Below are 25,266 nucleotides of genomic sequence, written 5' to 3'. Positions count from 1 at the left end.
GTAGCATGAAAGTGGTCCCAGACATAAAAGTAAACACAAATGAACATGAATATGCTTTAGTAAACCTTCATTGCCAAACCTTGGAATAGAGCAGTGGGTCTTAATTTTTCTTGGATGCATATTGACATCACTTGGGAACATTGCAGACCATGATGCTTGGTGGGTCTTTCTTTCTTTCTTTTCTTTTCTTTTCTTTTCTTTCTTTCATTTATTCATGAGAGACACATGTCACAGAGAGGCAGAGACACAGGCAGAGGGAGAAGCAGACTTATGCAGGGAGCCCAATGCAGGACTCGACCCGGGGGAATTCCAGGATCGTGCCCTGAGCCAAAGGCAGATGCCCAACTGCTGAGCCACCCAGGCGTCCCTGCTTGGGTCTTTCTGGTAGAGATGGAATTAATTGGTTCTGAGAAACTGCCTGATTGTTGGAATTTTTATAAGCTCTGTAGGTGATTACACTGAAAGTGAAGGTTGAGATCCACTGACAACCCAAATTGAGTCATGATTTGAAAATGATCTCTGTACTTACCTACTTATGTGACCATGATCTAAAAATTAAAGTCCTAAAAAAAATAAATAAATAAAAATAAAAAAATAAAAATTAAAGTCCTGTCTTCAATTTCATCTTTAGAGTGTAATATTTATTTTATAGAATAATTATGAATAGTTGTACAAAAGTACAACTATTGTCATTATTAGATCCCTTCAAAATTAGACTATTGAGATTATTTAAAATTGGTTTTCCAGCAGGGTGCTTTTTACTAAATTCTGGGAAAGGTAGTCTTAATAGCCTCAGGTTGGCCTTTTTGTTTGAATAATTTAAAAAATACTCTTTTAAGCAGCCCATTCCAGTGTAGGATGATACTTATTAGGAAGTTATTTTATATTGAGCCAAAATTCATTCTTTTACCTTCATGATTCTGCCATTTTTGAGTAGTATAATCTGAGCCTAACCTCTAATCTACCTGATAAACCAACCATTCAGATATTACAGATAATAAATATTGCCCTGAGGTCCCTTTTTCTTCTGGGCTAAGTGAATTCCAAGCCCTTTTACAATTTTTTTCTCACAGTCAAACTTATGTTTTTCACCCAGAAATTTTGGTGTACAGAATTAAGTGGAACTCTGCAAGCAAATTCTGACCAATATAGAACACAGTGGGTCTGTGTTTATCAAGGTTAAGGCCTGTCTCAAGGTCATTGAGCTAGTAAAAATAGAGCAGGTTTCATGTTTAAGACTGTCTCATGTTAAAATGTTGCAAATAATGAACTGGTAGCCTCAGTCTTTTAAAAAACGGGTCCTTTTAAAACCTCAAACATTTTTATGAACTGCACCATCATTAGGTTATACTTTGTTTCCATTTATTGAGAAAATAGTGAAAATGCACTGTGAAGTAGATGCTTTTAAATGAATTTAAAACTCTGTAAATATCTTAAATCATAGAAAGTTATTGATATGATTTATGAGCAATGCTTGGCATATTCAGATTTGTGAATCCCTTTAAGAACTATGACTTCCCCAGATTCTTAAGCCTAAAGTCTGTAAACCACAGACTCTAAATATTTTTTTGCCACATAATGTTGAAGCTCGTGTTCTGATGTTGTAGGTAATTATTGTTGTAATATGTTGAGATATGATCTAAGATACTGAGATAAGGTATACCCACAAATATCAGGGATTTTATTTAGGTAGGTGGATTTTATCTTAAAGAAACTTGCATAGCTGTTACTTGACTCACTACTGTAATTTGCTTCAAATCATTTTTGATATATGAGGATACTTGAAAGTAGAATTTAGGAAAGGTTAGATATAAACTTCTGTTCTTTTTACTGGTTTATTTATTTTTTTTCTTTTTACTGTTTTATTGAAGCTTCTGGAACAATTAAAACTGTCAGGAAAGAATTCTAGGTAATAAAACAGGAAAAAAGGTGTCATTAATGAAGTTACTCTGGTAATATAAAGATTTCAAATCCTTGTCTTGCTGATTCACAACCAGAAAACAAATTTCAGGCAAGTAAAGCATATAAAAATCTGAGATTAGAAATTAAATTGTAGGAGTAAACATAACACCAAAGTCGTTTTTATAGTGTGTTCACACATGCTGTTGTTTTATTTTTTTATTTTTTAAAGATTTTATTTATTTACTCGTAGAGACACAGAGAGAGAGGCAGAGACACAGGCAGAGGGAGAAGCAGGCTCCACACAGGGGGCCTGACGTGGGACTCATCCAGGGTCTCCAGGATCACGCCCTGGGCTGCAGGCAGCGCTAAACCGCTGCAGCCACTGGGGCTGCCCCATGCTGTTGTTTTAATCAGAGCAAGTCACGTTAATCTCATTGTTGATCTTTTGATGCCCTGTGATCGTAAGGAACATGGTTTTCTGAATCTAGATTTTTCTGTTACTTCATTTACACCAGTAGGTTGCACCTATTGTAAGTAATTGCTCTTGATGTGTACACTTAATTTATGCACACATACATCATTTTGAACAAACATTTTTGAAATGACTGAACATCAGCAAAACAAAATACAGCAGTAAAGAAGTTAAGTGTGCTACTGAAGAGTATTAATATGGTTGCCCTAATTAAGCTTTTAATTGGCTCTAAAATACTAAGCAGCCTCTCAAAAGGAGGAAACATGCCAATTCTGGAGGATGACAAACTTCTCCAGTACTGAATTTTGTTTTTTTTTTGTTTATTTATTTATTTATTTATTTATTTATGATAGTCACACAGAGAGAGAGAGAGGCAGAGACATAGGCAGAGGGAGAAGCAGGCTCCATGCACCGGGAGCCCGACGTGGGACTCGATCCCGGGTCTCCAGGATCGCGCCCTGGGCCAAAGGCAGGCGCCAAACCGCTGCGCCACCCAGGGATCCCCAGTACTGAATTTTGAAAGGAATTTCTCCAGTGAGGTTTTATATAGTTGATACTATGTAATATAGTAAACAGTCTCCTCAAAAACATTTTCTAGGAAATGAAGCAGTAGATTATATACTTGAGTTTTGTATCTTTAATAAAAGCTAATACAATTCTATATAGATGGTTTAATTTTTTCTCAATGTCATACATTCAGATGCAAGGTGATTTTATGTTAGCAAAGAATTTAGAGTTTTTTAGGTTTTTTTTTTTTAAGATTTTATTCATTTATTCATGAGAGACCGAGAGTGAGAGGCAGAGGGAGAAGCAGGCTCCATGCAGGGAGCCTGAACGCAGGACGCTATCCCTGGTCCCCAAGATCACACCCTGGACTGAAGGCGGCACTAAACCACTGAGCCACCCAGTCTGCCCTAGTGTTCTTTTAAATCTAAAAGTTCCTTTCTTTCATATGTACTTCGGGGGAAAACAGTTTTTTTTTTTTTTTTTTAAATTTTTATTTATTTATGATAGTCACAGAGAGAGAGAGAAGCCCAGACATAGGCAGAGGGAGAAGCAGGCTCCATGCACCGGGAGCCCAACGTGGGATTTGATCCTGGGTCTCCAGGATCGCGCCCTGGGCCAAAGGCAGGCGCTAAACCGCTGCGCCACCCAGGGATCCCGGAAAACAGTTTTTAATAACATTTGTAAATTTTTATTAGTTCTTATAAATTCTTATAAAAGTAGAGTTGAAATCAGGTTTCAGCTTCACATATTTAGCTTTGGTTAGAAAGCACATAATTTGAGTATTTTAGAAGACAACCTTGAGAACAGAATGCACAAGCCAAATACCTCTTAAGATATTCTAAGTCATATTTGAAGTAATGAATTATTCTATTTATAGTGAACTCCTGAGTTATCTACTAACCAGCACTTCTATGTTTTGGATTGATATTTGGCATTATTTTCAGATGTTGCAGAATCTTAAAATGTTTTCTGAAGGATTAAGTTTTTACAGTTCTGAAAACTGGCTAAAACTGGCGATCACACTTGAGAGTAATATTTTTGACCATGCCATGTAAATTTACCATCTAAAGTATTTTAAAGGGATGCCTGAGTGTCTCAGCAGTTCAGCATCTGCCTTCAGCTCAGGGAGTGACCCTGCGGTCCCAGGATCGAGTCCCACTTCAGGCTCCCTGCATGAAGCCTGCTTCCCCTTCTGCCTCTGTCTCAGCCTGTTTCTCTGTGTCTCTCATGAAAAAATAAAATCTTTAAAAAACTATTTTAAATATGATTAAAAACCATGGAACTTGGCTTTGTTTAAAGAGATGTGGCCATTGGACTCAGTGTTGTTACTACTCAGTTTTGTAGCTATAACTAGCCTTGAGTGTATCCCACATAATGTCTCTAATGGGAAGAAAGAGAAAAATTTCATAATTCTGACATCTTGAAATCCAGTAAAAACTACCCAGAGCTTTTTCTTAATCATTTTGGCAACAAAACCTGATAACTCAGTTGGCAGCAAACCCAGCTATTTTTATCTTTTACTCATTCCTTTAAATGTGAATATTCATGTTTTGTTGCAGAAATACTGTTCTGATTATAGGATGCTACCCTAGACCCCACTGGGAGTATTGTAGTTAACTACTTTTCTAAAATCTGAAAATTGCTGCATTCTACATCTTCCTCTAAGCACTTCAGATAGATTTATGGATCTGGATTAGTTGTGTTTTTAAATCTTAGGGTGTTCCAGCTGTTCTGCTCTGCCTTTCAGACATCCTTTTGGTTTAATGTTAGGAACGATGAGCTACAAGTGATAATGCTAAGTCACTTTTCTTAGAAAATAGTAAAATTGGATGTTAAATGGTAGTTTGAAGGCCTGATGTTCATTTTAAAAAATAAAGGTACACCAGTAGTTAATGGGCTGTAAAATATACTAATCTCTAAGAAACTTCGAATGTTTAATCTTAGGAAGATGATAGTAGGTAGCTAGTCGGTAGTAGGAATTTTCTGCCATCTTTTTTTCCTCCTTTTCCTCTGCTTAGTGTTCTTTCGTCCCCTGTCTGCCGTATTCATCCCGAGATGACTATATTTTTTATTAACCTACTAGATAAAAACCCTAAAGAAATAGAATCTGTGTGGCCAGATGAGTGTTAAAGAAGCCTTGTGGATGAGTTATAAGAGCTTTTTTGTGAGTCCTGCCTGAGAGTATCAAGTTGTCTAAATCCTTTCAGTGTCAATGCCTGAGACATCTACAAAACTGAAATTTTGATTTCTGACATAGTCTTAATATTCTGGGATGGGAAGCTGGTCTTAAATCTTCACTCAAAAGTGTAAAGTTATATTCTAACAAAATAGTACTTTCTGGGATACCAGAATAGCTTTCCACATCATAATAGGGAATTTGGCAATTAAAATTTTAAGTCCTCCCAAAAATAAGCATCTTGCCAGATGATATTGATGTCAAGATTGAGGAGTCCCTTACCTGGAACTTGTTCATAAGATTGCTGTGGGGTAGAAACATACCCAATGTAGTGACAAATGTTAAAATAGTACATATGGCAGGGGGTGCAGCGGGAGGTTCCCAACTGCTCGGAAGAGTTGGAGAAAGCTACATAGAAAAAGCAGTAATAAGAATTGGATCATGTGTAGGTGTTTGCCAGGAGAGGGAGAAGGGCATTCACTGATGACAAGGTAGCAAGAAATCAGGGTAAGTAGGTAAATGAATAGAAAGAAGAGTGTGGTGGGAAATGAGGTTGGCAGATAGGTTAGGCCAGATAGTGATTCTCCTTGTTCTACATGGCAAATTTGTGGATTGTATTTTACAGACTGAGGCAATGGGAGGTTTTTAACTAGAACTTTGGTCCCTTAAAATATGCCTCTGGGAAAAAACAAATGGATTGGGGTGGGGAGTGATCTGGGTGGACCTTTTAAGGACTAGCAAGAACAGAAATAACACCCTTGTTTGAGTAGTGCAAAGAAGAAACAGTGTAGTCAAAGATGGAGCAGTCACTTGAGTCAGTGGGGTGTGAATGGAAACTATATGTTGAGTCTCTGGGGTGCTACAGGAACTGTCAAGGGTGCTTTATACAACAAATTTATAAGTGAATTTACTCCAATGAAAAATGGAAAAACCTGATCACAGTGAATGAAGAGGAAAAACTGTTTATAAAAAAAGGAAAAGTTCTGAAACTGTCTTCAGAGAAAAGAAACTTGATGTTGACATATATTTATGTGAAAATGAAAGTGGGGATAGACTGAATCTCTTTGAGTATTTTTTGTACAATGGAGTTATTACTAAAACCTTGATTTCTGAGGTCATCTTTATTCCATTCTTAAGAATATTTATCATTTAAGAAAATAAATCAGTCTGCACTTGCACTTGCCTCTGTTCTGCAATTTTGAGAACCAAAATAAAATGGTCAGGGAAACCTTCTTTATTCCCAGCTTAGTTTTGTTTAGCACTTAACAAGCAGGTGCTGTACTATATTATCTTACCAGATGACTTGGAAACATTGCAAACCTGCTGTGGTCCAAGAGAAACGTATAACCATCAGCACCAAGATTAACCTAGCATGATGACACCTAGATTTATGTTGTACTTTACATTTTACTTAGTGTTTTCATTTACTGATGTCACTTTTCATAGCAACTTTGTGATGTGGGCAAACATTGCTACTCTTTTTTTATGCGAGAAAAAGTAAAATAAAATATAAGTTTTGAGGAGAGATTTACTGTTTTTTTTTTTAAGCCTCATTTCTCTTTTCATTACTGTTCATTTGATTTTTTTTTAATCTATGAAAAAGAGATCTTTTTAAAACATGCAAAACATGGTTAATCATAATATTTTTAAATGAACCGGAAGAGAAGATTTCTTTCAAGGATAGACAAAAATGTACTAACTATAAAGAACAATAGCTGATATCTAGGTAGACTTGAGGTTTTGGAAATGGTTTTATTACATAAAGGAATTAGTAAAGTGAATGTTGATTTAACGTAGAGTGTAAGGTTTATTTTTGTTCATTAGCAAAAAAAGTATACCTTCCTATCACTAGGAAGGTTAATTAAAGGTGGATGTACTTTAACTTCACTCTCATTTCTAGTATGGCAGATTGTTTTTGTTTTTTGTTTTTGATTTGTGTGTGTGCCAGGTCCATAGCTTTAGTGTAGATAGTTACCTCCTGAAACTGTTTTAATAGCTCTTCAAAAAAAAAAAAAAACAAAAACAAAAACAAAAAAAATAGCTCTTCAAAAAGGTCTTCTATTTTGCTAAGTTTAAATCAAGTGACAGATTTTCATGGGAAGGTCACGAATGTCAAAAACCAAGTATAGTTGAGTTTATTTTTTAATCCTGTAATTTTGGAGAAAAAGATGACCAAGAATTACTGCTTTCGCTTCCTACTAAAGCAAAATTAATTTCTGTTTCAAGTGAATGGTTGGTTGCCTCATTTCTATCCCACTTAGATCAACTGATTAGAAATGAGTTGCTAGGCAGTTTGGCTGGTTTCTAATAAGGTACAACAATGATACCACGTCTGTATTGATTCATGAGTTAAGTGTGCTATTTCTGAAAGTTTATTGTCAACCTGGAAAAGCTCACCTATTCTGAGATTTGTTTTTGAAATCAAGAACCATGTATCTTTCAAAAGAGATTTGATATCTGTAGCATAGTTATGATTTTGTTTTCCAGAAGAAACCTTGTACACAGGAAAAATATATTTGTCATCTATTAAGCTTTCAGGTTGAGGTATTCTGTGCTTGGTGTAGGATTAAAGATCACAAATTCTAATACTTAAAGAGGTAGGGTAGAAGACAGGAAATGTCTATTTTAAGAACCAGCTGAGGAAGCCTCAACAAATCACTATAGAATGTTACATAAATAGAAACACCCTGCCTGTATTTACAAACCCACTTGGCAGAATTTTAAGAAGTGCCCTCTGAGCAGACTGTACACTCCAGAATAATGACATTTTTAAAAAAGTTGGAAACCTAGTACAGTTGTTTGAATGATTTAAATTCTTTATTGAAATATATTCAGCTTTTCATAGGAAAAAAAAGCCACTAAATTTCAATTAACTATTTTCAGTTTAAGGGTATGTTTTTGTGTTTACTATATACCAGAAAACAAGTTATTCTTCTTTAACCATTAACTAAAACTGAACTAGTAATAGAGTTGCAGAGGGCAGAGTATTCAAACCAACATTTAACAACCCTTGTTTGAAAAGTGTTTTGTCATACATTGGGATGAATGCTGGGAAAATAAAACCTAACCAGTATCCCTCCCACCTCTCAGGAAACAGGTAAAGGAGTTTATTTACTGTTCCTCTTCTTCACGTGAAATATTTGTTCATTTTACTGACTTTCAGCACATTTATTCTAGGCAATAACCTTGTCTATTAATATTACACCTTACAGAGAAAATAAATGCTGGCAGATGAATGACATTAAGTACCTGTCTTCTAACTTCTCCCTATATGTTGATTGTCTTTGCTATCTTTCCTAAGTACTTAAACATTTGCTTCTGGATTCCAGACTCATTATCGTTGAATTTCTTTCGTATTTTTAACTTCTCCTTTTCTTAGTGACTTCTTCATTTCAGCGTTTAAATGTTTTACTTTCACCTTAAAAAAAAAAGCTCTCTTTCTCACTCTTCCCTTTTGCAACCAAATTTCTCAAATTGTATTATTTATCATAATTCATCATTTCTGCTCACAACACAGGCCACTCTTTACTTTTTCTCCTTGCCCCACTGATCTACCAGAGTCAGTTGCACTGACCTCATCATTGGCCTCCTGGGTGCTCAGCATTTATTGAGTGAAAGTAATGCATGTTTCAATCCTTACCTTAAATTTTTGGCAGCATTGTTGGAGTGGAATTTTCCTTGAAATACTTTTTTCCTAAATTCTGCATCATTTTACAGTTTATTAAATGCTAAGATTCCTCAATTTATTGGTCATAGTTTTTTCTTCATGGTCACCATCTGTTTACTTACATGACCTTATTTACCAAACATCCTGAAAACTCATTTTTATCACCAGCTTAAGCATTGTATGTATATAGCCTTTGGTATTGATTTCTCCACTTCAGAGCTTAAGTGAAAAAAAAGAAAAAGGTTAAAATTTTGAGACCTTGTTACATACCAAGCAAGGAGCTAAGCACTTTTCATTTATTATCTCATTTGGTTCTTGGATAATAATAATAAATTAAAAGCAGCATAGCTCTTTTCCTGATAATTTCCCTGCCTTTACAATAAAACAGTTCTCAGTCTTTATTTAGTAGGCATCAGAATCACCTAGAGAGTGTTTTAAAATGCAGATTTCTGCGCCCCACCTCCAAAGTATCTGATCCAGTAGGTTGGGATGGGACCTGAAACTATTTCTATTTCTAGCTAGTTGCCAGATAATGCTGATGCTGCTGATTTAGGAGCTATACTTTGAGAACCACTATGTTAGAGAAGCAAAATAACTTGCTTCACGACTCACACACCTGGGATGTGACAGCTGAGACCAGGTCTCAGGCAGTATCTAGAGCTTATCCAAACTACCTCTTAAGGTCTGTCAGACTAAATATATTAACTACCTAAAATTGGTCCTCTTTCAGAGTTCCCTGACTGCCATTGGTATAAGATGGAAACTTCGCTCCTGCCTTCAAACACTGCCTCTCCCATTTTCAGTCTTACCAAGCACTTACTAGTTCTGCTTCAAACAACCTACTTTTCCTCCCATTTGCCACTACAATCAACCAAGTTCAGGCCACCATCAGTTCTCAGCTGAATTTCTATAAGAGCTTTCTAACTAGTCTCCCTGTATCTCCTTTTCCTCCTTTAATTCATTCATATGATACCAGGAATAGTTTGTTTTGTTTTTTTTTTTAATTTATGATAATCACACACACACAGAGAGAGAGAGAGAGAGGCAGAGACATAGGCAGAGGGAGAAGCAGGCTCCATGCACCAGGAGCCCAACGTGGGATTCGATCCTGGGTCTCCAGGATCGCGCCCTGGGCCAAAGGCAGGCGCCAAACCACTGCGCCACCCAGGGATCCCAGGAATAGTTTTTTTAATGCCATTTTAAAAATCATTTTACTGGGATCCCTGGGTGGCGCAGCGGTTTGGCGCCTGCCTTTGGCCCAGGGCGCGATCCTGGAGACCCGGGATCGAATCCCACATCGGGCTCCCGGTGCATGGAACCTGCTTCTCCCCCTGCCTGTGTCTCTGCCTCTCTCTCTCTCTGTGACTATCATAAATAAATAAAAATAAAAAAAAAAATCATTTTACTACTTTTAAGAGTAAAGGCCAAAATCCTCACCATAATCTGTAGCACTCTATGACCTGTCTATGCCTGCTTGAGGATCTCCTTCTACTGTGCCATTATTATGTAATCCAACTGGTCTCTTAGAACATAAGTGCTAGATCTATTAAGTGATTTGGGGTTTTAAAACTATGCACTAGAACCATTACTGAGTGTCATTCTATTTCATTTGCCCACCAATTTTTTGAATTCAATACCTGCTTATGTAAACAGAATTTTTAAAAAATTTTAATCTTGGTGTTGGGAAGCCAGAGTGGTGGGGGTGGTAATATCAAACATGAGTCTTAAGTGACAGGGAGATGACAGATTGTCCATAAAAAGTGGCATTTTAAAAATGTTCTTCACATACATTTGAGAGAGTTGATAGTACCAATGGGATGATGCTAGATTCACTAGTAGAAACCCAAATATTTGGACCTTGTATTCTAAACTAAGGAATTTGAGGGCAAGCCTAAAAGCTCTGGTGAACTGTTGAAGATTTAGGATTTGTGTTTCAGAAGTACGAGCATTATGTTTTGAAGCAAGTATACCAAGAAACTATTTTAGTAATTCACTAATCCAAGGGAACAATGATGGGTACCTCTGAATTAAGGCAGTGATAATGAAATAGAAGGGATGAACAGATTTAAAAGAAATTAACAGATGGAACCAAAAGCATTCATCTCATTAGTATGTATTTTGTTTTAAGCTGCCTCTCTGCATCCTTTCCATATTTTAAGATTAAGGAATTAATCTTCTCTGAAATCTTCCTTTACTATTCTAGCTTTAATTGGTCTTTTTCACTTCTGAATCAATACAGAAACAGTAACATTTTATACATGTGCTTAGTAACAGTAGCAGCTGTCATTGGGTGCCAAACACTGTAATTTGTAACACTTGACTTGGATTATCTGACTTGATTTTTTTAATCAAATTTGAACTATTTGGAAGCATATGAGGAAATTGAGGCACATGCTCACATAGCCAGTAACCTAATTCACCCTGCCTCTTAAAGCTTATTCCTATTCAGTACACTATTCTTACTCTCGAGTGTGTGCTTGTTCTTGTGGCTGAAAACCATGTCTGATTTTGTGCCTTAATCGCGTTAAGCACGTAGTAGGTATTATAACTTGCAGATAGATGATTTTCTATTTAGTTGCATAAGAAACTACCAAGCAGGGAGTGGTTGATGATGGTTATAGTGTGGTTGTAAGTAACAGATTATTGTACATCTCCTTTTCAGATCTGGATGGTGCTCTACTCTCAGGGCCAGATTGTGATAGGAATGTGAATACAAATTTGTTGGCAGAAGCCGGCTCCAGTCAGGATGGAGGTGATGCTGGTATGTACAGTAGGATTTACAAAAGTACAGTAAGAGTATGTTTGAGAGGATTTGAAGATTGGGAAGTGATTGTGTACATGTTTAAGGACCTATTGCAGTTTCTCTCCCTTAAGGGAGAGTATTATATGAAAATACTTTGGATCCATGGTAGCTATGTTTATGATAAGACTTTGGAAACCTGGTAAATACAAATGGATGGGTGTTTCTTACTGTTTGGGAGAGCCATTTGTTTAGAGCTTTTCAAATTCTTAAGTACCAAAAGTAATTAAGTTAATAGGGCTGGTGGCTTCCTGCTAGTATATACATAGGATGAAAATGGTAATTATCCAGTTGGCTGATTAACGTATTTTAATTGGCTTTGATGTGAAATAACAATATGGTAATCTAAAGAAAACGTTAATTCTATAGTAGTGATGTTTCTGTCAGTTGTACTTCGGGAGAAGTATCCTTCACATAGAGGCAGAGAATCCATAAATATTCCAGAGAACAAAGTAAGTATAAAGAAGGGGAAAAACTTTCTTTAGAGAAAAATGCCAAGCTAATAAATACATAATGACAGAAATGAAAAATACCCCACAGGAAATAATTCAAGATCATCCATGGAGGGACACCTGCGTGGCTCAGAGCATCTGCCTTCAGCTCAGGGAGTGATCCCGGAGTTCCGGGGTCGAGTCCCACATTGGGCTTCCTGCAGGGAGCCTGCTTCTCTGCCTGTCTATCTCTCTGTCTCTCTCATGAATAAATAAAAAATCTTTTAAAAAATCATCCATGGATATTAAGCCACTGTTGATCGGCTATCCCACAATGCAAAAGGCTGTTGTAATAGTATATTCACATGGTTTCCCTATCATCCCAGATAACTTCAGTTAAACAAAGAGGAAAAGATTTCTTTATAATGAAAGCAGCAGAGATACCATGCCTCTACATGTAATGCACTAGCCAGCACAAAACATCACCTACATAGTTTACTTGCCAAAATGCATGGTCAATCTTGATGACTGACCAGAGTTCTAAAATGACTAAAGGGGCATTTGAGGGACACCCGGGTGGCTCCACGGTTGAGCGTCTGCTTTTGGCTTAGGCCGTGATCCTGGAGTCCCAGGATCGAGTTCCCCATCAGGCTTCCTGCAAGGAGCCTGCTTCTCTCTCTGCCCCCCCCTTCTCTCTCTCTCACTCATGAATACATAAAATCTTTAAAAAGGGAGAGGGGGACATTTGAAGAACAGTTTGGAATTTGTGTAGTATGGGTTAAATAATAGTTTGACAATTTTAAATTTCGTGGATATGATAAAGTACTATGGTTATGTAGGAGAAGGTTCTAGAAAATAACTGCTATATTGAGAGGTAAAGTGATGAGTAAATAATACATAAAAAGTGTGTGTTCACAGAGAAAGTACATGTGTCAAAATAACATTAGTCAAAGGCACACAAAAGGAATATGGATGTTCATTGATTCAACTTCTCATAGCATTGGAATTCCTTAAATTAATGGGCAGGGGGGGTGGCTAGAAGTACTCAGGCTTTATGTATGCACTGACCAAAATTAAGCCCTAATTCTGAAGAAAAGAAATTGCCTTAAGGTGGTTTCTCCCAACTGTTGAAAAGAATTTACAAAAATTTTTGAAATGAGCAGTTACCAGAGGGGTTGAATTTTGAAGACTTTATCCTTGTACAAAAAATTGCTAATGGTATAAGTATTTTATATTTGGTTTAGAAATATGGTTGAAGAGTGGTCTTTGTGAGTTGTACAGCAATAGATTATTTTTACCATAAGAATTTTTGTATCAGCTATAAAGAATGAGAACAATGAAGTAGGGGTAAAGATTTAATATTTTTATTGAAAACTCAATTACTTAAGAGCAAGAAAGCTAACAAGCAGTGGCGGGGCAGAGGGAGAAGCAGGCAACTGAGCCGCAGGGAGCCAGATGTGGGGCTCAATCCCAGGACCCCAAGATCATGACCTGAACTGAAGGCAGATGCTTAACTGACTGAGCCACCCAGGCGCCCCATACTGATTAGTCTTAAGATTATGTGATTGTTTTGGGGGCAATGCAGAGCTCTCCTGTTCCAAAGCTGGGCTTCAGGGTGGTAGTCTCAAGTGATAGAATAATTAAAAGTAACTATTAAGAGAGAGTTCTGTTTTGAATATATTTGAAATACAGTATAAAAAAAGAAGTTTTGGGACACCTGAGTGGCTCAGTTTAAGTGTCTGCCTTTGGCTCAGGTCGCGAGATCCCGGGATCCTGGGATAGAAATCCACATCGGGCTTTTCTGCTCAGCGGGCAGCCTGCTTCTCCCTTTTCCTCTGCTTGTGCTGTCCTCTCTCAAAATAAATAAAATCTTAAAAAAAAGTTTCATGTGGCCTCCATGCACTATTAAATATTGACATTTATCTTACCAAATTTTTCTCTCCTCTGGTAGTATTTTAAATTTTAGTTTTTCTATTTAAGATGCCTGCAATTAGAGTATTACGATTAGGATAATAAAGTATGAAGACGTTTCGGTTTTAGATTACAATGTAGAGATTTTTATCCAGCTATTTATAGTAAGCTGTTCTATCATAATATTGCATAGATATAATAAATTTTATGTCCTATATTGTTTTATTCTAATAAGAAATATCTTTATTACCACAATTACATTAAAATCACTTTTCTATTAGGTACTTCACATGATTTCAAGTATAGCTTGATGCCTGGCCCTTCAAGTGATTTCAAGTATGGACTGCTACCAGGTACTTCAAATGATTTCAAGTATGGATTGATACCAGGTGCTTCAAACGATTTCAAGTATGGATTATTGCCCGAATCTTGGCCAAAACAAGAAACTTGGGAAAATGGCAAGTATTAGTCAACTAAACATTGCAGAATTTTAAAATGATTTTTCACAATTAAAAGCTTCCATGTTCTGGGTCTTAAAAAAATTAAAATACTAGTAGTCCTACAATCCCTATTCTCAGGGACAAACTTTTGATAGCAAGTTTTCTGTTTAATATATAATTGCTTTTGTGTTTGTGTTTTTATTTTCAAAGGTGAATCATCTCTAATCATGAACAAGTTAAAATGCCCTCATTGTAGCTATGTAGCCAAATACAGACGAACACTAAAAAGGCATTTGCTCATTCATACGGGAGTCAGATCATTTAGCTGTGATATTTGTGGAAAACTGTTTACTCGCAGAGAACATGTGAAAAGACATTCCCTGGTAAGTAACTTTAAATATAACTGATCTTTAAGATAAACTGAATGTTAGTGAAGTTTAAGGTATTTTAACATTGTTACCTAAAATTTAGAGAACTTGGATTATTAAATTGTTTTAAAAAAAGAATATGATTTATGAACTGAGCTTCATATAGAAAAACAAGGGTATACATTCAACCATTGTTAAACAGGTGGTTTAATTTGAATTGTTCAAATGCATTATTGTCTATACTGTCCTTATATTGGATTTCTCCCCCTTCAATTAGGTGCATAAAAAGGATAAAAAATACAAATGTATGGTGTGTAAGAAGATCTTCATGTTAGCAGCCAGTGTTGGAATAAGACATGGATCTCGACGCTATGGTGTTTGTGTAGACTGTGCAGATAAATCACAACCAGGAGGGCAAGAAGGTGTAGATCAGGGACAGGACACAGATTTCCCTCGGGATGAAGAATATGAGGAGAATGAAGTAGGAGAAGCTGACGAAGAGCTGGTTGATGATGGAGAAGATCAGAATGATCCATCTCGATGGGATGAATCAGGAGATGTTTGTATGTCTCTAGATGATTAACTGACCTATACTCCTCAAGGATGCTGCATTTGGACATAATATGAATCGACAATTTGAATTGTTGAACTTGAAGGCTTGCAAAATATGGTACATGCTGGATGGTAGTTATGTTGCTGTGAAAACTGTAGGGTCAAAAAGCCTTATAGCAAAAAAAATTTTTTTTTATATTTGCACAGGACTGTACAGCAAACAACCTTGTGGTTGGATTACATGGAGTCCCCACATCTTCAGTCAGTTATCAAAGTAAAAATATTTTTTATTTATAGGATATACAATAACTATTTGGGTCCTACGAATATATAGTACCTATCCTTAAAGAGCTTACATTCATGTGCCACTTTAACATGAATGAAGAAAATCCATTTATAAGACTACAGTGACAGCTGACCCAATTACTCTGTCCATCAAACCACTCAGGCTAGTTTGTACTAGTAGAGTTTTGTTTCTATTTTTATTTTTATTAATTTTATTTTTTTTAATACAGATTTTCAGTGAGGGGCCTTTTCAACCCCATTGGTTCTACTTTTCTGTATTTTTCCATTTTAATTTGCTTCATAACTTAAACCAAGTCTCCTCTAGTCTTAGGTATTATTTCTCAATTTTGTGCTGATGGGCATGTTTATAAGAACTGGAGAGGTAATTTATTGGAATGAACTAACTGACTTCCTCCATTCCCCCTTTCCTTTTTGACATGAATTTTACTACTTCACAAATGAAGAAATGATGTTACAAAGTTAACGTGGCGAAGTTGACAAATACCACTAAAATGATTATGATTTAGAAGTAACTTTCTCCTGCTGCTCTAATCTGAAATGGTTATTATATGACGTCTTCTGACATGGTATTCGGTTTTGAGTATCTGCTACTTTGGCACTATTCTTGTTTGCCTCTTTTTATTTTTGCCAGTGTACTATACCTCAGTCCTATTTGAAAAGAGAAATCTAATCAAAAGAAAAGTCATAGAAACAATAAGTAAAATGATTTGTTTCGTAATTTGACCTCCATGTCCAGTTTGGTTAGCTTGTTATGCAATATAAGTGAAATATCAGGTTTTTACTCCTGTGCCCTTTTTACCATTAAAAATAACACAAAAAGTGAATTCTCTTTTGTTTGATACTTACCGGGATATTGAGTGTTTTGAAATTATGGTAGATAATTATTTTTTCAATTCCTCAAAGTTACTACATCTTCATATATAGTCTTTCTGGTAGTCACTATGATTCAACAGTCTGCAAAAAATCTTACAAAATAAAATAGGCTTTACGATTGTTCTGTTGGCTAAAATCCTTCAGGGTACAAGGGGTGATATAAAATTGAAGTTCTATTTATTTAGTCTCCTGACGATGAATTAGCTGGTTGTTGAACTCACAGCAACATTTCACAATTAAAATTAACATGCATGACATTTATCAGGAACATTGTATATTATATAAGATTGAGGGATATCATATTTTCAGCTTTCTTTTAAAAAGAAATTGAGTATATTTTCCTATTTTATATCAGGTCACTAAATTGTGCTATTTGTGTGGAAAAATTGCAAAGTACACTTTGACAGACATAATCCTTTTGGTGCTCCATCTGATCAAAGTTGAAGGTTGATTTTTTTTTTTTTTTTTTAAGAGACAAGTTTTCTCGTCTCCAATTTCGGTAGTATAATGGTTTAATGTTAGACATTGTTTCTGCTTGGATAAATCAAAGATATAAAGTACAGTTACAATGGTTAGATACATCTTTTGTCATCTAAACTTTATTGTAGTTTCTACATAACTGTAAAACTGACATGAATAGTTTGGTTTGATTTTTGTTTAAGACTGAAGAGTACATCTTATTCTCAGTGTTCTAGACAAATGAGTATAATGTAATTCTGGTGGGGTCCAAAGTAGACGTTAGTTGGGCAAAGATACTATGAATGAAAAAGTATTTTAAACGTAAAATGTTCTGCTTTGTGAATATGTAAGTATAGTATAAAGATTTCTTTCGTCCCATTTATCCCCCTCCTTTAAAATAAACCATAGTTTACAATTGGTAGATCTGTCTATATATAAATATATATTAAAGAGAAAAGATATATATCTGAAAATCACCTAAATCTGCTTTATTAGACTACAGTTCACTTATTGCATAGAAACTGGACTTGGCTTTACATTCTTAATGTACTTTTACTTTTCCTCAAGATATGAACTTAACTCTCTTTAAACTGAATTTTCTTTTACTACTTAAATCATTTATGTATATCTGGTAAATTATGACCAAATTTTTGTTAGATTGCATACAGTAAATTGAAATACACACTTGGTACACTACGGGATTGTTGTGCTTTTGTTTTGGTTTTAGTTGGAAATAAGGTTTGATGTAGATGGCTTGTTACTGTTAATTTAAAATATTCTATAATTGTCCATTACCTTTTATGTTGTGTTGTGACAGATTTGGCTATATTTTTAGTCAACTGAAATATGATACTTTAAAAGTTTGTTTTTAGAAAGGTAATCCAAAGGAATAATGTTTATACTCTGAATATATTAGCCTCAGCCTATATAAAAATTTCTTCTTTAAAGTAAGCATTTTACCAGAAACAGAATTGACAGATTTTTCTACTTGCTGACTGCCTAACTTATTTTGTTTCATGATCTCAAGGGACTGCCTTTTCCCTTCTAGGTCTTTTTTAAAAAATAGTTTTAGTACTAAGGTATACTACTGGATGTTTCTGTTTTTTTTTTTAAGTATATTCTTTTTCTGACTTACAGTACAATTTCAGGAAGTTGATAGATAGTAAGAACTTATGATTGGTCTCAGAGGTGACAATGATATACTCATAATTTTGTCTGTGGAGCCTTGGCAGAATTATGTGTCACACATTTGCTGAATTTTTCTCTTGTAACTTATATTTTAAATGAAACCTATTTTAGAGCTTGTAATTTTAATGAAGAAGAATATAAACTTTTTCTATTCACTCTAGTAACAGACCCTCTCATCCAAACTAAGATCATGTATTCTTAGGCTTCTCAGAGACAGTTACTTCCATATGGTCCCCGCTTTGTCATTATTATCGGCCCTCATTTTTCATATTCACTAGATATTTTGCTTATTTTAGCACCCTAGCAATTAAGAGCTTAAAAAAATGTAGGAAAGGGAAACTGAACACTAATGAATAGCCTTGAAATTTGGTGGGGGGAGGAAACACTAGGTGGGTTTGGCAGAGCCGTCCTGATGGAGAAGAGTAAGATGAAGGAGTTAATTCACGTAAAGCGCTTCAAACACTGTCTGGTACATAATAGAGGCCTAATACATCCTAGTTTAATAGTGGATGCAAACCTAGAGGAAAGGGGGAGAAAACAAAATGAAAGGATCAGGGTTGGGAAATCTATATTCATACAATAAAGTGTAAAATGCCTGAAGATGACTGGAGTAGTATAACATGGGGAAAAGTGTGATGGAAGAGGAGTTTGAAAATATCCTAAATTTCAAAACTTTGGTAAACTTTATATTTTTAGGATTTTTGTCAACTTAAAGTTTATTTTTCTGAATAATATTCCAAAAGCTACTTTTTTCCCCCAGTGCCTACATGTGCCATTTGCGCTTTACATTTTATCTAATTCCCAATAAGGTAGGTGCTACTGTCTCCATTTTACGGAAGAGAAAGGCTCCAAGAGATTTGCATAATGTAACTTGCCCAATATAACACAGCTACTAAGTGGTAGAGCTGGGTTTTGACCAAATTTGATTTTGAATGAAGCCCATGCTCTTTTTAGGGGGCTCTATTAGCTGCCTCATTGAACAAATTTTATAGAATTTCAGTGCTTTAAAGGAGTTTGTGTATGGAGACCTATTTTCCCTGTAAACCATCTTTGTTAGGAATTTGAGCGCCTCATCTTTCGTTCCCTAAATATCCTTATCACTCTTTTCCTCTGAGTACAGCAGTTTTGTCACCTGACTATAAATAAGATACCTGACCTCAGTGTATCACATGCTATTAACTGGCCGTGGCGTTTTTATTTTTGAAAGGATGGTTTTAAAGTGAAGAACTAGAAGTGAACCCCAGTTTTTGTGCCGTTCAGTCACCCAGATCCTTAAACTTAACTATGATACATAATATATGTGCTTAGAACTAACAGGTGTTTTTTTGTAGTCACTTTAGGATTTAAAGTGGAAAGTTTTTTTCCTGCTGTATCCCTGCTTTCAAGTGAAGTCGAACAGTTTTAGATAGTTTAAAATGTGTTAGGGATAAGCACACTTTACAAGTTGTTTTTTAGCCCTGGATTTTATGACATTGGGTACTTAATTTGGAGTACACTGGCTATTGAGAACAAGATTTTGGGTTTAGGGGAGAGGGATGGTTGAGGCCATCATGAAATGGGAGAATCAGCATTTTAAACACTGTAAACATAAAAGAACGCTTTCTTCTGCCTGCTGTTTGTAAAAGCTCTTTGGGAAGATCTTTTACGAAGACCAATTTTTTTAAATGTAATTTACCTACCTAGTTTAAGTGTCCTAAGACATGTATGTAAACTTCCAAACCTGTTTTGTCTGTGTATTTAGAAAATACACAAGAATCTTTATCAAACCTAAAAATATAAACTTGTGAGCACTAAACTTGCTTCTGGCTTTGTGAATTTTGTTGACTCTGACATTTAATTCAGATTTCTTTGCATTGAAAGTGTACTGATTTAGACTAATTGGGGTAGGGGGGAACACCTTTGTAAACTTTGACTTGTGTATAATTCAGATATCTTTGTAATTAAGGTTTACGAGTTTGAATTCTAGAATATGAGGGCTTTTGGCCTTTTATGTTTTCTTTATTTTAATGAAGACATAAATGACTCAAAACTACCTCCTAGTGATGCTTGGAGAGCTGCTTTAATAGATAGCAGTGATTTGTGATCAGTATTTCATCTGTCTTTTCATCTTTATTTTCTACAGGTTTTAGTAAACAAAATATTTCCCCTCTACATGTGTGCAAAATTCTGGAAGTGGTTTGAAAAGCAAAGGTAGGGCCACCTGGGTGGCTCAGCGGTTGAACATCTGTCTTGGGCTCAGGGCGTGATCCTGGGGTCCTGGGATCGAGTCCCGCATCGGGCTCCCCAACAGGGAGCCTGCTTCTCCCTCTGCCTGTGTCTCTCATGAATGAATAAATGTATGTTTAAAAAAGGTAAGCTACTTCATCCCATATTTACTGCATATTAGCAGGCTAATGAATTATAAGTATGTTTCAAGTCTTTGAAACTTTAATAATATAGAATACATTTTTCTGGGTTTTTTTCTTTCAGTAATTTGTGGTGGTGGCAGTAATAGAACAAAGGAAATCATAGAAATGACTAGACACTTTACTAAAGAAGTGAGTCGTGTTTGGAGAAGGCTGCCCATGTAACACATAAGGCACAGGGTCTTTATTTTTTATTTTTTAAGGATTTGACCTATTTATTCATGAGAGGACACACATAGAGAGGCAGAGACACAGGCAGAGGGAGAAGCAGGCTCCATGCAGGGAGCCCAACACAGGACTCGATCCCGGGTCCCCAGGATCAGGCCCTCGACCAAAGGCAGGCGCTAAACCGCTGAGCCACCTGGGCTGCCCGGCACAGGGTCTTAAAATTGTAAAATCTGTCACTTGGCAGAATAATTAGATATGGGACGCCCGGGTGGCACAGTGTTTTGAGTGTCCACCTTCGGCTCAGGTCCTGATCCCAGGGGCGTGGGATCAACTCCCACATCGGGCTCCCCAGGGGGAGCCTGCTTCTCCCTCTGCCAGTATCTCTGTCTCTGTGTGTCTCATGAATAAAGTCTTTAAAAAATTAGATATATTCTCTATGGCTTTGAGAGGTAAGGATTTGGATCACTTGGCTCAAGATTAAAAAAGCAGCTTTTAATAATTATCAAAAGATGAAATGTGATTGCTTGGGAAAGAAACCTAGTGCCCTATTGTTGAAGTATTCTATAGAAAGTGAAAGATTACCTGACAAGCATTTTGGCTAAGATAATACAGACCAAACATTTCTACCTAAACGTGTTTTTTTGGCTTTATTTGTGTGTGTGTGTGTGTGTGCGCGCGCGCGCGCAGGTTTTTGGACCATTGTAGTTAACTGGGTTTTTGTTTTGCTTAGCAATAACATTGACAAAATCATGCATAAATTTGACACCAGAAAAGGACACTGGAAATTTAGAAATGATGTTTAGCTTTATGGACCAATTTTTGGAAGGTGGTGTAGGAAGTTACATGACTGGATCCATGGTTAGATGAGAAAATTAAAGGTCCTTCAGACCTTAGTCTTTGTCATAATTTTTTCTGAATTTTGAGCTAAAGAAGGAAATTAAAAAATGAACAGGAAATATATTCATTAAATTGAATTTTAAAAAATAGGCTGTATGACTGCACCGTGCCTCCTTTATATGCTATTGATACCATACTTGTGACTGCCAGCTAGATACTTTTTTCCAACACAGCCAAAGTTTGGCAATAAGAAATTACTATCATCCAAGAATGTGTTATGTTTTATAATATTAGTGAAAGATAATCTTAGCCCACTGTCTCAATAGTGAGTAAGAAAACAAAATGTTGCAAGATATTTGCAGGATGTTTCTGGTAGAAAAATTTTGAAAGAGCAATAAGGAATTGATTCCCCAGAGAGGTTCCTACAGTGACTTTACAATCCGTTTTGGGATCTAGGACTTCTGAACTTTCTTTACCTGTATCAAACTTGTTCAGTAAGTGATTTAAGATTTGGGAAAACATATGTTGTTCACTAAATGACTATTAAAAGACATCAACTTTTTAAGGATATTGCTAGTATCTAGTGGCATATAGTTAACACGCTAATTTGGTTTACAAGCAGTTTGTAGCCAAGCACAGAGTATGGAGGAGCCCTCGGGACTTTCCAAAGTACTCCCCCAGGTGACTGTATCTGAAGACATAATGACCAAACACCAACCTATAGCAAATATTACTATAGAAGTCTCAGTGCAAGTGGCCTTTTGATTTTTTTTTTTAACACCATCCACATAACTTGGAATACTTAGTGACAAGCTTTAAGTATTAGCTGTTTGCTACAAAATGTTTTTGGAAATAATGACTGGTATAGTCACCACTAATATCTTAAGTGTCTAACATTCAGTGTATATAAGGAAGATGTGGAAACCTTAGAGAAAACTCTTGGAGTTTACACCTTCATGTAGAGTGCAACAATGTAGCAATAAAGCATTTAGGTTTGATGCTTTTGTTGCTGGTAATGATTTTTGTCTTGTAGAGAGGTGTGTAGAGTGGGCATTTATATTTTACCATATGAAAGACAAATGTGTGTTAATGTGGAAGATGGAACTTAGTACTTATGTCACCCATGTCACCCTCACCCTTTCCTCTGTTCTTGGTAAGACCTGGATTCCTAAACTGGGATGTTGGCATTTACATAGACCCACGGGTAATTAATTCTCCAAAGTAGGTTTTGCCACACTAGTTTTTCTAGTAATTGCCATCAAAAGCATTAAATCAATTAGCTCATTCCAAAGAAGAGCAAGTCTAGGTACTGAGTCCAGGGAATTACCCTCACCCATGGCAATTGAGATTTGAAACCCTTTTTTGTGTTGGCATGGATTTTTTTATTGGCATTCTTAAATTTGCCGTTTAGGACTTTGTTTCATAGGCTTAAAGATGTTTGTTAGAATCCTACAGTAGATTTCAGGCAGGTTTTTGGAGCCATTCATTAAAACTTTGGCTATTGTGCCTTCTGAAGGTAGATAACTTAGTGGTACCGCAGTCTGTTTTCTGGCCCTTCTTTGTTACTACTTACACAGTGACTTGTACCCTACTCCAAATGGGAGCTCCTATTTTAGCCTATGGATTCCTCTCTTGGTTATAAATGTATTCAACAGATAAATATCAAAGACTCACTTGTGAGAAAATTGGTTACCTGTGACCGATAATGACCTCACTCCTGTTCTCAATTCATCTACTACAAGCAGATTTGCAGTGGGAAAAGATTCAAAATTTAGCAAGGAACAAAAAGACTGCATTTCAGTGGTTTTAGGAAGGACTGGGAATTGTGGACAGGACAACTAAAAATATAAAGTGGTGCAGATTAAGAAAATGCATACACAGCACTTTGCATTGTCTCCCTTCAACGTAAAATGAGAAAATACTTGTACCTTGAAGATATATCTTAAAATTACAGAGGAAGAGGAGTTTCTTCCCATATAACTTTTGCGTGGACCTTAATATTTCTGTCTAAAGTGGCAAACAAATGTTTGTTATCTCTTCTGAGATAGGAATATATTACTTTCTAGGTGCCTCCTAGTTCTGTAGGACCAGGACTATATTGGACAAGTCTGTAAGATTAGGCAAGCTCTTTTTTCAGAGGATCCATTTAGGTACTCAGGGAAACTGTCTACCTCCTATTTGGAGGTTGGGAGAGACGATGAAGTTACTCGAACCTAGAGTTTTCCTATCCAGTGACTTTACAATCCGTTTGTACAAGCAGTACAATTGCAGGCCCTTGGGATTAATGTTCAGTCCACTTATTTTTGGCATAGGGAAAGAATATCCCCTTTTCTCAAAGGATAAAATTGCAAGCTTCTATATAGTTCCCCCCCCCCCACACACACACACACACTCCGAATTAATTCTTAGGGAAAGGAATAGCCTGTAAGTATCATACTCCCATTTTGATGGCAGCTTTTTTTTTTTTTTTTTTTTGCATAGTATTTATACCTCACGGAGTCTCAATATCAAATATCTAATCAGTGTTCAAACTTCCAGTCTGTCTTTCCTTGTGTTCTATGTATTTTACAGTTTTCTTTTTGGTCAGGATTCTAATTGCAGGAGTCAGCAAGCTTTTTGCCAGATAGTAAATATTTCTGGCCTTGTGGGCCATAAGGTTCCCATTACAACTAGTCAACTTTGCTGTTGTATCAAAGCAGCCATGGACAACACGTAAATTAGTGTGGCTGTGTTCTGATAAGGTTTTACTTAGAAAATTAGGCAGTAGGCTGCACTTTGCTGACCCCTGATCTATTAAGTTCTCGCTCTACTCCACATTATTCATTCTCTCTCTCTCTCTTGCTCACTATCTCTGTCCTTGCAGTAGATACATCAAAGAATGATGTGCCTTCTTAATATCAATGAATGCTTTTCCTTCCAGAATTACAGACCTGGCATAGCAACAAGATCTCACACCTTGGTGGCACCATTTTAGCTGGGAAGGATGAAAACCTTACCATCTTGGCTCTGATTAGATAGTAGGACCTTTTTAGGAACTCCGTTAAATATTGTATTTATAGTATCTATAGGTGTCCGTCCCCCAACCCCACACCCTGGTTACCAAATAAGAGAATTAAGGAATATATCCAATTCAGAAATAAATTTAGTGCTTAATGAGAGAAGACCTCACTTGCTGATAAAAATACATTTCTAATTTAGGCCTTTTTATTGCCACTTTATCCCATATTAAAAGATGCTTTTATTTTACATCAGGCCTCAACCTTAATCTAAGTACTGACTTTACATAGTCTTTAGAATGTAAACTATTTGGGAGTCTCATTAATAGCTCCATTCATAAAAGTTGTCAGTAAATTAAGACTTCTCAGTCATCTTGAACATAGCTTGAAAATGCGAAGCTTGTGAGTAAATGAGCCAAAGTATCTGACCTGAAAAATACTTTCAAGCCATGAGGAAATATTCTCAAAACTGAAGACTGCCGAACTGAACTGGAAATCTGTCATTGTTTCAGACATACTAATTCCCCATCATAAGCCCTGTGAAGATAGTCCTGTGGTCTTACATTGCTCAGTTTCTTGCAACAGGAGGCTTTTACTAAATACGTTGTCAAATGAACCAATATAGAACACAATTCTTCATAGTCAAAATTTTTATTTAAAACACAGTCCCAGGGGTGCCTGGATGGCTCAGTCTGTTAGGTGTCTGCCTTCAACTCAGGTCATGATCCCGGGGCCCTGGGATTGCTCAAAGTACAGGCTCCCTGCTCAGCTCCCTCTCCCTCTCCCACTGTCCCTCCCCTCGCTTGTG

General features: G+C 36.3%; 1 protein-coding gene across 2 annotated transcripts in view; it reads left to right on the top strand.

Moving 5' to 3' along the window:
- ZBTB10 (zinc finger and BTB domain containing 10) overlaps positions 1-19,847 on the top strand; it is a 32,558-nt gene extending 12,711 nt beyond the window's left edge. The window contains exons 3-6 of one of the 2 annotated variants that reach the window (XM_077876455.1): positions 11,387-11,485; positions 14,148-14,219; positions 14,517-14,689; positions 14,952-19,847. In XM_077876455.1, coding sequence (XP_077732581.1) covers positions 11,387-11,485; positions 14,148-14,219; positions 14,517-14,689; positions 14,952-15,257 — 650 coding nt within the window. In that variant the 3' untranslated portion in view covers positions 15,258-19,847. Of the gene's footprint in view, positions 1-11,386; positions 11,486-14,147; positions 14,325-14,516; positions 14,690-14,951 lie in introns of both variants that reach the window. The other variant, XM_077876454.1, reaches the window with a different exon arrangement.
- The last annotated feature ends 5,419 nt before the right edge of the window (positions 19,848-25,266 follow it).

This window comes from Canis aureus, chromosome 28 (assembly GCF_053574225.1).
Source record: "Canis aureus isolate CA01 chromosome 28, VMU_Caureus_v.1.0, whole genome shotgun sequence".
Classification (NCBI taxonomy): domain Eukaryota; kingdom Metazoa; phylum Chordata; class Mammalia; order Carnivora; family Canidae; genus Canis; species Canis aureus.
This window is presented reverse-complemented; position numbering and strand designations above follow the sequence as displayed.